The sequence below is a fragment of the Patella vulgata genome, chromosome 6 (assembly GCF_932274485.2).
Source record: "Patella vulgata chromosome 6, xgPatVulg1.2, whole genome shotgun sequence".
Lineage (NCBI taxonomy): Eukaryota > Metazoa > Mollusca > Gastropoda > Patellidae > Patella > Patella vulgata.
In genome coordinates, this window is record NC_065884.2 from 60,536,953 (window position 1) to 60,553,410 (window position 16,458).

At 39.5% G+C, this 16,458-nt stretch overlaps 2 protein-coding genes across 3 annotated transcripts; one reads left to right on the forward strand and one right to left on the reverse strand.

Annotated features, from left to right (window-relative positions):
• The first annotated feature begins 1,488 nt into the window (after nt 1-1,488).
• Nucleotides 1,489-5,730, forward strand: LOC126824511 (uncharacterized). The gene is made up of 3 exons (XM_050553747.1): nt 1,489-1,589; nt 2,784-3,202; nt 4,124-5,730. Exon 3 carries the CDS (start codon nt 4,362-4,364, stop codon nt 5,679-5,681), a length of 1,320 nt encoding a protein of 439 aa, XP_050409704.1. The 5' UTR covers nt 1,489-1,589; nt 2,784-3,202; nt 4,124-4,361; the 3' UTR covers nt 5,682-5,730.
• Nucleotides 5,731-6,501: 771 nt separating this feature from the next.
• LOC126824514 (innexin unc-7) lies at nt 6,502-9,110 on the reverse strand. Of its 2 annotated transcripts, none has more exons than XM_050553755.1 (2): nt 8,960-9,110; nt 6,502-7,665 (listed from the first exon to the last, which is right to left on the reverse strand). In XM_050553755.1, exon 2 carries the CDS (start codon nt 7,649-7,651, stop codon nt 6,524-6,526), a length of 1,128 nt encoding a protein of 375 aa, XP_050409712.1. In that variant the 5' UTR covers nt 7,652-7,665; nt 8,960-9,110; the 3' UTR covers nt 6,502-6,523. The 2 variants fall into 2 exon arrangements, with proteins under 2 accessions (XP_050409712.1, XP_055957980.1); XM_056102005.1 differs by lacking the exon at nt 8,960-9,110 and adding an exon at nt 8,684-8,702.
• Between the last annotated feature and the right edge of the window lie 7,348 nt (nt 9,111-16,458).

Genomic DNA, 16,458 nt, shown 5'->3' on the forward strand with positions numbered 1-16,458 from the left:
GAAAATAAAAGCAAAATCTGATTATTGTCTTTTAAAGTCTCTTTATGGACTGAACCTAGAGGTCGACACTGGAAACATGGGTACTAGTGAGCTGATGCGGCTGGCGCTCACTCGACTCGTCCGATGTCGTCGATCGAATGCCAGCTGATCTGATCTGTGCAACTGACCACCAGTTCTCATTAGGAGTCAGGAAGCATCACTACCTTACACTTTTTTTGGAGCACTACACAATTTTCTTCCGAGCATGGTTTTCTTATTTTAGAAGCATAGATTTTTCATTTCATGTTATTTTAGACCCTGTGTTACCATGATTCAAGTATAAATTACAATATTTTCAAATTATTTTAAAAGACAAAAAAAAAAAAAAAAAATCACTAAGTCTTCATTTAATTCATTTCACGGTGACTGTCTGCCCATGTGCAAACGTTGCTACAGCGTATGAAACTCTCCCCTTGTTAAAATGTGGAGAAAAGTTTAAGCCGGGCAAATAAACCAGAATTTATTGGGGAAATTAATGGCGGTCTGCATCCCTTTGCCTTTCAGGTTGTCTCCCTTGTGAGTTCATATTGATTTTGATTTTCCAACAATTGCAACACTTTCAACATATCCAGACAAATAATTGTCAATCTGATTGAATAATTGTATTTTGCTGAATAACCCTGCCTATCAACATTAACCCCTAACTCCAACCTACCCGATTAAAAAATAATTGCGAAATAGTAGCTCTTCAAGTTTAAATAGCCTATATATACATAGCTATCTATGAAAATATTCCCCGACTTTATATATGCGCTTTGTTTTAATCAGCATGGTCTTTCCATCTATTGTGCATCTTTATCCCAGCTGTTTATGTTATATATTTGTTGATTTATTGGATTTCCCAATATTGCGTGAGTTTAGACCATAAGGTCTGTTAACTAAATCAAGTGGCGTGGCTTCAGTGCCATGCTTGTACGTGGCAAGGAACTCAGGGTCGCCTGTACACCCTGAGTCCGGGTCCCCCGGTTCCCCCACTGCTAAAGAACCCCAAAGCGCGAGCGAATTATTGAAATAAATTGAACCATAACTATATGTTAGTGCCGAAATGACAAAGTTTGTGTGGATTGGACGTTAAACCCTGATTAATTTTCCTCCGTTCGATCGTTCCTGGAGTTTTACGTCCAATTCCACCGAGAGTGATATCGGAGACAATTCTCCCCCCCCCCCCGATTATCTCGCTCCTATAATCTGGAATAGTTCCAAGTATATAAGGGAGATAACTACATTTAAATTATATTCTGACAATTAATGATAATGATGCAACGCTTTTTAACATGTTTTAATTTCATACTTAAGAGCCAGAGTCCCTGTCGTTGGTTTCTATTGAACAAATATTATTATATATCGTTACTAAGGTGCATGCGGTTTGTATTATTAGGTTATTAAGCTTCTAAAAATATATTGACGTATGTTACTAATTTTAGTAACACATATTGCACAAGGGGCATGAAATAAGGTATATATTGGGCGTGTGGCAAATTGGTTTAGAGTCTTGTTTCTAAGTCTTTTAATGGGAATGTTTTGTTATTGTTAGTGCTGAATAATATAAGGTAAATTTACAAATATTATTTTTAAAATGGAAAACCATTACGAACATGAATAACCAACATAATTATCTATCAAAATTCAAAATTATATTTGTCTAGTAGCTATAGCCTACCAGATTCCGGACCTTTTTTACGCAGCGAAAACGCCTGTAGGCCTACACAGTCCAAATGCTCTCCTCGCATTCTATAGAAAATGAAATTGACTTTTAGGAGCATTTTCCACGCTGATACAGGACCAAGTAGTAAACATATACATACATGTATTAGTTAGTGGTTATATTAGTGCTAAATGATAAGGGCAGCTCAATTTAGATTTAAACAGGGCTAGCGCTAATCCCAACCCTAACCCTAACTATCTGGACCTAGCCCCAATGCTTACCCTAACCCAAACCTACAATCTGGCCATGCATCAATCACGTACCCTAACCTTATATATTGACAAAAAATTGAGCTGGCCTTAACAAATAGATTTAGCCATTATTATAGGGTTAATATAGCGACGCTTCGATTAGGCGAGGGGTTGTGCAGGTCAGGACGGAATTTTTTTCGACTCCTTAAACAAAGGGTAGATTTTCAATCAGGAGAAAACAGTAAAATAATTCACGAAAACAACCAACTGTTTAACAGTTTATATCCCCGTGTGACCGGGGTGGCGTCCTCACTGCGCTGCTACGGCGATGGAAAATGGTCTCGGGGTGCGCAAAGATCGCCATATTATAAGCGTAGTCAAAGCGTGGTGGAAACGCCAGATATTGTGCTGTGGTCTCGTCTCTATGGTCGCAAATGATCGCCAAGTCAAGGCGTTTCTTTTGAGCATGTTCAAAACAAATGCCAAAGTTCTGTGACCTAACTTGGAAAGCTGTGAGAACGCGGCTTTATTCAGGTTTGTAATTTTTGGGGACATTTTCTCGCGTTTTGTTCACGTTTGCCGGCGATTTTGTGTATTTTCTGGGCGCCGTACGGTCGCAGCAGCGCAGTAAGAACGCCACATCGGTCTGACGGGGGTATTAAGTATAGGTTTGATGTGTGTTTTGTTTTACATGGATGTGGGGGCTGTGACGGTGAGTGCAAACCCCAAACCGACCCTTTATATACATCACTGTTCTTACTCGGTGACATGGTCGTCTCTTTATAAAACTAAGTATACGAGGGCATAAATTTCAAGGGTCCATAATAATTGTTATTTTATATTTACAGTGATATGATGTGTTAGCTAAATTAATCAGGAGAAAAAGAAAATGGAGAAATGATTTGACAATATTAATGATAAACATCGAATAATGAAAAATTCAAACATTTCGTAAAAGACAAGGATGTGTAAGGTGTATTGACTATGTTGTAAATTTTTCGTGTAGATATTAAATTGTTTCACGAAAGCAGTTCATATTTTAATATAAACATTCCAATGATTCTCGAGGAAACAGACATAGCATATAAATTATTCCACTGGAAGAAAATGTCTAGAAAACGCAACAAATATCCAGACTATTTGTAGCAACACGATTGCTACAGCCATGTGTGTTTTAGTGTATACTAAATATAAAAACATGTGATCAGCAGGAAATGGAATAAAATTCGAACTGAATCCGTGGGCATTTTGGAATCTATTTTGAAAAGTAAGTATAAAGTCAGGGTCGTCGAGGGTTAATTTTCAAATATGTGTTTATTCTTTAAACAATTATCATGCTGACACGCCCTCCGGAATCCCATTTGGCTCGCTACTCTGACAGCCGCCAACCCATACCCTATGAATTTCGATTCGATGGGCGTGTAAAGTCCAACTGATAACGTCGCCAATGGATTTCATTTCATTTCATGTCAGAGCTTCAGTCACACTAATCTCTACTCTATCTGATTATTTTAGGGGGGTTGGATGGCTGAATGGTTAGCACGTGCGCGCTCTATCATAAAGTCTGTCATTGAGTCAACTGGCGTGGTTTCGATTCCCCGGTTGTACGTGACAAGGAGTAGGGTCGCCTGTCCAACCCCGTGGGTTTTCTCCGGGTCCTCCGGTTTCATCCCACTACTAAAAACCCCTACGCGCAAGCGAATTATTGAACTAAAATTGAACCATATGTTAGTCCCGAAATGACCTAGTTTGTGTCGAGTGGACGTTAAACCCCATCTCTCTCTCTCTCTCTCTCTGATTATTTTTTATGAGACTAACCCTAACAAAATTCAAAATATCAACGGTAGATTATCTCCCGGTTTGGATTCAATCATATTGAAAAGAGGCTTTGTCCAACAATTAAAGGTGGCGCTGGCCTCTTTATATCACCCACAGAGAATGCTGCAAAATTTTCTATATACCATATCATTGAACCTAAAAGGAATATCAGTCCAATATAGCCCTATATATTAGTTTATAGGGGATTCAATGCCCAGTAAATGTTCTAGAAACAGTAAAAATAATTAACTAGTAACATCTGTGTCTAATAACAGGTGTGCATTTTTAATTAACAAATTTCTTCCTTTTGTGAAATTATGTATACCCTTCGATTTTGTAATTCCTACTAATTCTTGTTTTTCACTTTCAGGTTTATTATCGTGAAATTCTTAGACTTTACGTGCTGAACAAAAGTCCAACTTTAGATTTTGAATTGATATAGACCAACCTGACTTTACTTGAGGCAGAATATAACTAAACAAATATAGAAATATAAAAAGTAGCCAACGTCGAGTTTAGGCTTCCATTAAATTCTTTTGGACCTGCATTTAATCATACTTTAACTTAAGTTAGGCCCAAGTCACTTATATTTAGCGTTCCTATTTACAATGAGTCGAGCAGGTTTTTCACGCAGCACGTTTTTATCAGCAAAAGCTATCAAAATGGATTCCAGGGGTCAGAAAAGGCGGGAAAGGGGGGATTTCTCTGTAAGGGCCGCGAGTGTCCTTCTTATTGGGAAATCCCTCCAACTCACCTTTCTGATGGATAGAATGATGAATTATAGGACATTCCCTGCCATGTCATCATCTTTTTCGTCAATGACGTCATATATTTTGAATGTTTTGCAAGGTTTTAGGAACTCAAAACCATATACGGAGAAGTATGGCGCTGAAAATTCAGAATATCCTCTATTCGAGAACTATTTGAAACGCGTTCCTCGAATAAGTTTCAGAGTCGAAAAAAAAGACAAGTCTATTACGTCTAATATTGATGAATTAGTCGAATTAAGCAATGATGGCCAATTGAAGCGAGCTGAACTCGAATTCGAGATATATGAACTAAATTCAAACGGTATAGAATATAATGAAAACGAATTCTCGTGCGACCACGACTCGGATGAACCTTTTGAACATCAATATTTTATTCGTTCTATACGGCCGGAAGCTACACAAAACCTTAATTATAACGGTCCAAAACAAACCGAATTCGAGATAAGTGAACCGAATTCAAATGACATGGACGATATTGAAATTGAGTTCTCGTGCAACGACAACTCGGATGAAGCTCGTGAATATCAATTTTCTGATCATTCTATTCAACGGGGAGCTGTTACCCAACAGTTTGATGAAATTAGATCTGAAAAAGAAAATTGCTGCTTGTCCAAACAAAAACCCGAACTGTTCAACATTGAGCCGCTTCTATCTCTGTCGCTTACAAAAGAGCAATTAATGACAAACGTTTGCGTTGCGTCCTTGTCTGCATTTCTGCGAAGGTTGAGAATTAAACACAAAATTGCCGAATACAGAGAAAAACGAAACAGACAAGATTCAAACGAAATATTCTGCAAAAATCTTCTCTTAAAAGATCGAAATGGAAACTTCTATTATTTGATTTGTGATGAAAATAAATCCGTCAACATGAAAAAAGCCGCGAAACTTTTGGGCGCTTACAGAAACTTGTCATTTGCTTCTTCGGATGAAACAGATCACCTTCTTCACTTGAAAAGCGGAGAAATAACCCCCTTTGCTTTAATGCATAAGACTGCCACGTGCATTAAAGTTTCTATAACAGCAGATATCATTCTGGATGAAGAGGCACTTCTGAATTTTCACCCATTTGATTCGAAATTGACCTTGGCTATAACCTTGAATGACCTTCAAAAGTATTTGACTGCTTTTAAACATGAATTACATTTTCTTCCTTTGTAACATATGTTTTTAAATATAAAGTTCATTAATTGTAAAAATTTGTGTTGTATTTTCCACACCCACTAAAATATCGGAGAAACATAAAATGGAAACATGTTATATAATGGAAATTAAATTAAATGGGGTTTAATGTCATACTTTTCTGTACCAACCGGGAAGGGGAATCACAGTGGCTAAGTGGGTAAGACGCTGGCTCGCTAACCTGGAGGTCGGGTGTTCGATCCCTGCATTGGCCGAGAAAGTTCATCCAGATTTCCCGGCGTGGTTCCCCTTGTCAGTGATGCAGGACGGAGGGCCTGACAAGGACAGCTGTCTAGTCATTCGAATGAGACGAAAAACCGAGGTCCCGTGTACACCATTGCGTGCACGTAAAAGATCCCTTGCCAGTTGGAATTCGATATAAGAGTAGGCCGTAGTGTACACTGTATGGCGTATACCCGTCTTCATTAGCCCAGTTCGGAGCAAAACAGCAGAACGTTAAACCCTATTTCATTTCATTTCATTTCACCAACCGGGAAAATGAAGATAAACATAATCTATGCAGTGTGCTGTGGGGGACATTTTGCTCGCAAGTTTTGCACGTTTACTCTTTAATGAATTCCAACTGTCAATGAATCTTTTAAGTGCAGGCCAAAGGGTACACCGGACCTCAGTTATGCGTAATATGCGACTAGACACTGTTCGTTGCCAGACCCTTTGTCTGTCTCATACCACTGGGAAACCATGCCGAAAATGCCGAGAACCCCGGTTAGTTAGACAACGCATCAGGGGCGGATATAGAAGGGGTTTTAAAAACGGAATTAAAAACGAACTACCAGGGTTGGAAGTATATTATTCTTTATCTATACTTCAAGCTTAGATGGTTCCTCTACTTCAAACTGTTCAACAGGTGTTTCTATTATTATTTCTGGTGGTCGAATAGAGTTATCCCCCGCTGGTTCTTCGCTCTCATATCTAGCAGAAGGTGTCGTTCTTATAATCTCGCGCAGCAGCTGGGAAACGTCTCGGACCAGGCTCGCGTCTTCATTCCTACATAGTCTCCATAGCTGAAATAGCCCGTCTGTTCTTTGAACTTTCTTCAATATCGTATCCAAATCTTCCTTGGGTACATATTGTGACAGGACTGTCTTCGTGTAAGTTCCATAGCAACAAAAAGTAACGTAACAAACGAACCCAATCAAGGACAAAATAGCAGCGAAGGCAAACCAAAGACTTAACAAAACAAAATAGTTCTCGTACACGCTGTTAATAGCAATCGTACACATTAATGTATACACTTGACGGGTTGAATGAATTTGGACATAAGTTTCGCAAAGAACAGTTTTGGGAAAACCTTCATCTGTGTAAGAAATATCAACGACACCATTTGCCGATGTGTTATAAGTGGCGGCACGACTTTGATCCCTGAAGTGGAACTTTATGAACAGAAAGTGGAGAACCAGGTTGACAAGGATCATGACCTTGATGATTAGAAGACAGAATGTCTGTGTGTTCTGTGACGCAGAATCGAAAATAGTTTCCGCGATCTCCGCAGCAACATGTTTCCCGCCTTCTGTTATCTTCCTGTCATGGGTTGATCTGTTAGGGTTAAAATATCGCTTAGCAACATGACGTAGACCTTGTGGAATGCTAAACAAAAGTAACATAATAAACAGCATGAATGGTATCCAGTCGTGAGGCGACGTCACGCGTGGTTCATCACTTATCAGCTTGTCGTCTGTAGTTGGGGTGGTGTCCAGAATGGGCTGGTATTTGTCGTTCAGCCAGCAGGCTTGGTGAATGAAGTAGGCATGCGAATTTGTCATATGTGCCGGAATATAACATGTTATAGCAGACCGGACGAATAAAGTTCGGACAGCTATAAAGAAGACTGCGGGTATGGCGATGAAGATGACGCTCCAGAAGTAATTGAAGTCGTCGGTAAAGTTGTTTGACCTTCGTTTTCCCCCAGCAAAACTCAGAACCATCATGTTGATCGAATGTCCTAAAAAGAAAAAAAAATTGATATAGGAAAAATTCTTAGAATTTTAAGAAGACAGATCTTTGGGGAAAGATTTGTTATTAAGCAAAAGCTACACAATACTAGTACTAACACACTTCAAACTGTTAGGGAAAACCACACACAAGTCTGTATAATGTCCCCGGGAACATAAAGACGCTCTTATCCCCCACATACATGTAGCTTAGTCTGATGCCCATTTTATTGGTTCGATGTACATCGATTCAACAAGCTCATTACTGGCTTGACACGTTCAGATAAGTACAAAATGAAAGCGCGTGCATGATGTTTTCACTATATTGCTAAACATCCGAAATAAGGGGGTTGATTGTGTTACTTTTACTATCTGTTAATTCGAAATGCATACCATTAGGTGTTTAAAAACGATTTACTATATCTCAATTCATTTAAGTTTGCAACCGAATAAAGATAGAACAACTATCAAATTACCTTAATAAGCAAATAATACGCTATCACGTACACGACACCTATAGCTTGTTGTCGCGATCAATAAATCGATATTCCTTTAACGGTTCATATCGGACTCCGATAGAAAGTTCCTCGTGATTTTCCGGCGTGATTTCTCCTTGTCATTGGCACAGGTCGGAGGGTACCTACAATGCCAGCTGTCTAATCGTTCGGATGGGAAGAAAAGCCAAGGTCCCGTGTACACATTGGCATGCACGTATTCTCGACTTCATTAGCCCAGTCGGAGCATTTCATTTCGACTCAGATAATATGATATTGGTGAATGAGTCTATTAGCAACACACTTGGCTCATTATGTTTCAGTTTCCAGCTTTATGTTCCTATATCAGTGGTGCCAGGGGGGTGGGCTGCAAGGGCGAGCATCTAGTCGTTCGGGTGGGACGAAAAACCAAGCTCCCGTGTACACGTAAAATCTGATAAAGACTAGACATGAACACCGCTACCAGGGCAAAGGTCTCCTCACTGCAAAATCCATGTAGAAAAGTAGGACGTTAAATATACTATATTTCACTTACTCTCTGGATCCCTCAAGGGCGTGTCTGTTGATAGCTATGGATAGAACTTTATTGCAACAGCTAAACGTGTTCAAAATTGCCAAAAATATTGGATGGTGGGCCTCCAACGCACCCCAGACCCCTATCGATTTACTGGTGTACGTCTGACCTATGGTCCCTGAGTTTAGTCGCTTCCTGCGGCAGCTATCAAACCCCACTGGGGCGCCGTTACTATACCTTGTCCCTCATGCTGCAACAGTCCCAAAGCGCTAATGCAAAAAAGAAAACATGGCTTACCGTATCTAACATGAAGTCTTTTGTTGAGTATATCAAGGACACAAAATTGTTGTTTGTTTGATAGCCTGTCGTTCTAGAAGTCTAAATATACGAATCGGCAAAACAACATTGTAAGCAATTAAAGTGACATCCCCTTCAGCCCAAGCTCTGAAATTGGTTACTAGTTGTTCTCATTCTTTATAGAAATATTTGTTTAGAAAGACACATAACAATTAATGAATACGCTAGATAGTCTCACTCATCATAACATACAATGCTCCGACTATGACCACAACGCATATTGCTAGTTTGTTTGGAAAAGATAGCAGCCGTTATGCAGATGGTAAATAGTAACTGACTGTCTGACCTTTTCCATACCCAATTCACGGAATGACTGTTGTCTCGCTCCACTGGTTAACAATGACTTATATCGGTCCACCCGTTAATCAGGACTTGTCTCAGTCCACAAGTTAACGAGTCAACAATTACTTGTCTCGCTTCACTAGTTAACAATGACTTATCTCGGTCCACCCGTTAACCAGGACTTGTCTCAGTCCACAAGTTAACGAGTCAACAATTACTTGTCTCAGTCCACTTAGCAACTTGTTTCAGTCCACCAGTTAACAATGACTTTTCTCAGTCCACCAGTTAACAATGATTTGTCTCAGTCCACCAGTTAATAACGACTTGTCTCGACCCAACAATTAACAATGGCTTGGTATATTCGGTATATTTCCAATACAAATAGAGGGTCATTTATCCTCCAAGCAAATCGCAAAACAAGCGAAAATATTAACTTGTATACAAATTTAGCGCTAAGTTGTTCAGACCGCATTCGTTTGAGTCGAAGCGGAGACAGTATGGACTGGGTTGATTGCGACTATGTATTGGGAATGTCAACAAGTCACAAGGGCATAGTATAATAATTGTAATGAGCTGTTCTAGTTTATCAAACATGCAAACAAAACATTTTGATAAAAATAAAATCGTCTAGTATACGCGTGTAATTGTCCCCGAATGTTAAGAATATTCATCGCTATGATTCGTCTTAATAAATCCATGATGTTCTAAAATAGACGAACTATGCGACTGAAACGTTTTAGCTCATGGAGGTCTGTCTCATTTAAACATCTATGTTTTATTAAAAAGGACTCACCAACCGGTGTTCGACCGAAAACGTTCCTCGGGATTTTCTGGTGGTGCAGGACGTCTAGTCGTTTGATCGGAACGCTAATAAGAGTAGGTCCAGGCATTTTTGAAGGAGGGGGGTTCGCCAGGTCCCTGTTAAGGAAGTGTGACAATTGACAATGCATGATACAACCATCGTCTCCAAATTACATAGGCATACATACACACTGAGCTTTTTTTAGAGAGAAATCCAACACCCCGTTTGACGTCGATTTTTATAATTAATACGATCACAGTGTAAATTAATTTCATTGATGCAAAGAATCAATTGTGATATCACATAATGTTTATATCATTATCCCGCGCTCTGAATGTTCATCCCATCCCACCATATGACGATAAAGGATAAAGCACGCGACCGTGAGTTTTTCCTATAAAAAAGTGCTTTACAATTTTTTTTTATGTAGCTGAGCAGTCTGGGAAAACTGCCCGCACAGCACACTGTATGGCGTATGCCCGTCTTCATTAGTCTAGTCGGAACAGAACAGTAGGACGTTAAACCCTATTTCATTTCATTTCATTTTTTGTCCACCTCTCTCCAAACAACGATTTAACTCTGGTTTGTTATCGACACAGATTTTATTTTAGAAACTTTGCATGTATTGCACTGGTTGTCGCTTGAATAACCTATTAAAACTAACATTCCACACTGTACGAGTCATCATAAACATTTTATTCTTCTTATCACTAACGACATAATAACTGAAATATCAGCCCAATTAACAACATAATAATAACCGTTAATTACTAATTAATACATATCTCAATAACTTGTATTAATATTCATATGTACATGTAATTAGTGCAAACTGTGCAGAAAAGTCACTGGTTCCAAAGTATGCAACCGATGGTCATCATTTTATTGGAATTTTAAACCCTTCGTGAACTACCGTATGTATTATAAACGTTAAATCTCTAAAACGACAGAGAGAGAGAGAGAGAAATGGGGTTTAACGTCCACTCGACACAAAGTAGGTCAATTCGGGACTAACATATATGGTTTAATTTTATTTCAATAATTCGCTTGCGCGTAGGGGTCTTTTAGCAGTGGGAGGAAACCGGAGGACCCAGAGAAAACCCACGAGGTTGGACAGGCGACCCTACTCCTTGTCACGTACAACCGGGGATTCGAAACCACGCCAGTTGACTCAATGACAGGCCGTATGATACAGCACGCACGTGCTAACCATTCGGCCACCCAACCCCCCCATCTCTAAAACGAATATATCATTCTATAGAAATGTGGCCTATATTCAACACTTACAAAAATATGATGAATTGAACATTTTCTCTGCAGCGCAATCCTATAAATGTAAAATCTTTTGATGGACCTTTTTTTCTATTCTGATTGAATAGATATTGGGAATTATGAGGCGCGGATCCAGAGGGGGGGGGGGGGGGTCAAACAGGATGTTGGATTTCTCTGTATAAAAAGATCAATGTGTATGTATTTACGCCAAAATGACGATAGAGACCATATATTTCTCCAAAAAAATCAAGTCGAGGGGAGGGGGGGGGGAGGAATTCATTTTCTCAGGAAACTGGCAAACCCCCTCCTGCAAAAATTCCTGGATCCGCCCCTGATTATCTACCGTAAGATTGATATTTCGGGTTGGTTTCTTAAAGATACTTTATGTAAGATTTAGATAAAGAGCTGGTCGTTCTTGTTATACAAAGCTAAAAATAGTTTATGATAACTGAACATATCGTAAAATTACCTTATTCGCGTGAAATTATGGCAATTGCCGATTAACTGTTCATATACTCGATTGTCAAGTATGTCCACGATAACAGACGAAGTCTCGATTTTCAGTCCTTCAATCTGCATTTTTGCCGTAAAATTTTTAGATTACGCTCAGCGGCTTTAAAGCAAAATGAAATGAAATGAAATGGGGTTTAACGTCCTACTGTTTTGCTCCGAACTGGGCTAATGAAGACGGGCATACGCCATACAGTATGCTATGAGGAAATTTTGCCCGGACAGAGGCACTACGGCCTACTCTTATATCGAATTCCAACTGTCAAGGGATCTTTTACGTGCTCGCCAATGTGTACACGGGACCTCGGTTTTTCGTCTCATCCGAATGACTAGACAGCTGTCCTTGTCAGGCCCTCCGACCTGCATCACTGACAAGGGGGAACCACGCCGGAAAATCTGGGTGAACTTTCTCGGCCAATGCAGGGATCGAACGGCTTTAAAGCGATATTGGCATGTCGGTAAAACAATAATTGTAGATTAGACTTGATATGAATAAACAGTAAGACTGTGTGTGTGGGTATCAAGTAAGACTGCATGTTAGCACAACACTATTTCAACAGTTCACTTGTGCTTTGGTGTTTTTTCAGTTAGAGTAATAAGGAAACCAGCCCCCACCCCCCTCAATCATGCTAAAAAAAAGCCTCAAAAAACAAAACAACTGAGATACGTATGTAATCACTGGTTTATTAAATAATGTCAAAAGCAAAGCATAAATGGACTACTTCCATTTGTTGGTAATAATCATTCTATTTATTTTGGTCCTCCGGTTTCCTCCCACTGCTAAAGACCCCTACGCGCAAGCGAATTATTGAAATAAAATTAAACCATATGTTAGTCCCGAAATGACCTAATATGTGTCGAGTGGACGTTAAACCCCATTGAAATAATATTAAACCATAGGTTAGTCCCGAAATGACCTAGTCTGTGTCGAGTGGACGTTAAACCCCATTTCTCTCACTCTCTCTCTCTCTCTCTCTCTCTCTCTCTCTTCATTTTACAGCCTAATGTTTGGACAAAAAAACCCGGTCATTCGTTTCCTATATATTTGGTATATAATCGGTGACATATGCTGGAACACATGCGTGACAAGCACGTGGAAAAATACTTGACAGTTGGAATCCAATGAAGCGTAGGCAGAAACTTAGCTGTTCGGGCAAAAGTTTCCCCATAGCACACTTGGGTATTTTAATCTTTATTAGCCGGGTTTGTGCAGAAAATTAGGATATTAATTATTTAGTGGTCTAACCTGAAGTCAACGTGGTGAAAATAGAGGTTTATCTCCCCTTGAACACAGAGCGTTTTATGACTAAATATATTTGTTAAGGCCAGCTCAATTTTTGTCAAGGTCGTTGAGATGTAAATAAGGTTAGGGCACGTGATTGTTGGCGAGATTGTAGGTTAGGGTTAGGGTAAGCATTGAGGCTAGGTCCGGGGTTAGGATTGGGATTAGCGCTAGCCCTGTTTACATCTCGTGACATATACGACGATAAATTGAGCTGGCCTTATCATTTAGCACTAACCGCGTTTTTATTCGGCATCGCTACAAACATAATTCGTAGACATGCTGTTAGAAAACGATCACTGAATAGGGAAGCATTTGAGGGCACAACGCTCAAGAACTAAGAATTAATAAGTTAGTTCGTGATTAATTTTTATTTGATAAATTCCCCAATGGCATTTTCCGTCAGTAGAAGGAAGCTATTGGAGAACTCGACAGAAAAGAAACCTACGCACCTTCTTGGTGCAGAACTCCTGTTTGACAGATATATACATCGAAATATCTCAGCAAGAGCATGTTGAAGGTCCTGCAACGTCAGTGGTGGATTCACTTGCTGACGAACACGTCGACCCAGTTCGTCCCAGATGTGTTCAATAGGATTAAGGTCGGGACTAAGCGACGGCCAATCCAGGACTTGGACACCGGCATTTCTTAAAAAATACTGGGTAGCAATTGCTGTATGGGGTCGAGCATTGTCTTGTTGAAACGTTAGTCCAGGCCCATGTCTCTGCATTAACGGAAGAAGAACAGGTTGCAAAATCTGATCCCTGTACTGGACAGCATTTAAGTTCCCTTGGACAACAACAAGAGGAGAACGTCCATGTGCACAAAAAGAACCCCAAACCATGACGCTTCCGCCACCAAACCGGTCAACTTCTCTGACGCATACTTGAGCGTAACGTTCACCTCGTCTGCGGTACACTCGGACCCTGCCATCGTCAAATCTCAAAGTGAATCGAGATTCGTCACTAAAGACAACCGAATTCCACTGTCTTTGAGTAAATCTTATGTGTCTTGTGGCCCACACAAGCCGGTTACGGCGATGAAGAGGTGTCAATATTGGTCCATTATAGGGCCTCCGAGCTCGAAGACCAGCAGCCTGCAAGCGATATCGAACAGTTTGTGCAGTTACCCTTCCACCAAACATCTCTCTACTTGTGGAGGTTGCAGTGACAAATCTGTTTCTAAGATGACGTAATCGTATTGCTTGATCTTCCTGGAATGACGTCACACGTGGCGCTCCCGCCCTTGGGCGGTCTGCAATAGTTCCAGTTTGAAGCACTCTCATTCTAAGATTAATTATTGTCTGGCGTGAACAATTAAAGGCTCTTGCAACAGTGACCACAGACTGACCAGCATAAGCTTACCTATAGCACGTAGACGTTCTACATTTATAAGGCGCGGCATTTTCTAACAAAGATGAAAATAACAATTTTAATTTTTTTCCAGTTCAAGTTACGTGTGCGTGTTCAGTTTAAGCAAACTTGCATCGATTGACCTCACGAGTTTGTGTTTGCACGTGTTTTTCAGGTTTTTCATCTTTATATGTTCAAAGGTCACGTGATCCACGTGACTTTACAATTTTATGAAATTAAAGGCTTCTTACTACTTACTATCGTTAGAAACACTTTAAAATTTATTTGACTTGCCAGAAAAAATTTTTTGTTGAAATTCATCAGTGTCAAGTTTTTAATTTGGCTGAGTATATATAGGCCCGGAATTGTACAATGCAGTGGACACATACAACTTCCCCTCGGATCCATTCACTTGATTTGATTTTGATAATTGTTGTTTATATCTTGCAATGTCTTTTGTAGTTTGTCTTGTCCTCATGTTTGTCTTGTCGGCTTTGTTTTGCGTGTACATGTAGTTTGGTTCTCATGGACTTAGTAAAAGAATATGATTTCTTGTTTTTTTTATGTTATAGTTTTTTTCCAGGAATACTCTTATAAAATATAAGGTGTGTGGGATTATTCCCGACTCTACTAATTGTTATTGACATTCTAGACTTTTGTTGAAAACGTCAGTATTTTTGTTCATCAATCAATGATGAAAAGTCGTGGAAATTCTCTTTGTTGATATATTAAACGTAAAGGTTAACAGGCCATTTGCCTGCCGCGTGGAGCTTAATTAGCTCATTTGAAAGTAATTATAAATAGGTTTAAACTACTGGGAACAGGTCCTACACAAGTTTGACTGATGTTTTTGTTGACATCTTTACGAACCTTAGAAAAATAGAAAACGTACATATTTTTTCAATCCAAAAATATCTGAAATCGTTAGTGATATATTGTCATTCAATCTCATTCAAACGCAGGTCCTATTTAGTTTCGGTTTTTTTATATTTCAAATTATCGTTTTACTTGTCTTCACAACAATAGAATCTGGTTGAAGTGAGGGATTAGCCAATGAAACGGTCTATTACGGCGAGTTCTTGGCTTGCGATGCACGGAACTGTGGGTAACCCACTAGAGACGAAAACGCTGATTGATTAATCAATGTCTGACGTCATGGGGTCAAAGCCGCTGGTACAACCCCTGACGCGACCTTCCACTAGAACAGGCCAGATCTGTATGTAGTGTAGGCCATCGAAAGTATAAAAAAAAGAAACGAAATACAAATCTGTCTCTTAATCAGATTGATTGTCATTATGTTAGGAAAACAAACTGAGCAGGTTAATTGATTCGTGTGTTAGGGTGGCCCATGTACTCTACAGAAATAAAGTCCACCGCTGATAGTTCGAGACTACCACTGAAGCGTGCACATTCGCCGTGCCGAGACCAACTTTCTGACAATATGATACTATAAATAACCATGGCACGTGCAATTCTCTACAAATCTATCAACTATTACAGCCGTAAAAAAATTATTGTTGACGATTTTGAATAGCAGTGAAATTAAGCTTCTTGGTTATTACAGCAGATTTAGAAATTACGTTCGTTTCATTTTTTAAATCGCTTTATCATTAACTGTACCGTTAAGAGCGGCATCTTTTGGTTTAGTACAAATAATATCTCTGAATCACTCGGGTTAGACAGGAACATGATACTAGCAGTAGTTTCATTTTACTTTTACAAGGTTCTTAAAACGATTGTTGAGCTACCTAACGTGCTTATTTCTAAATTCAATTTCTTGTTCTAGCTTTCTGTTATGTTTCGTAAAAAGGTAGTCTTGATTATCCCGACCTGTCAATCAGACGTAGAATGGTCAATAGACTGGTTAAGCGAGACTAATTTCAAAACAAGGGCACGTAACCTATCTTTTACTCAAAAGTGTCTGGATGTTATGGACGAC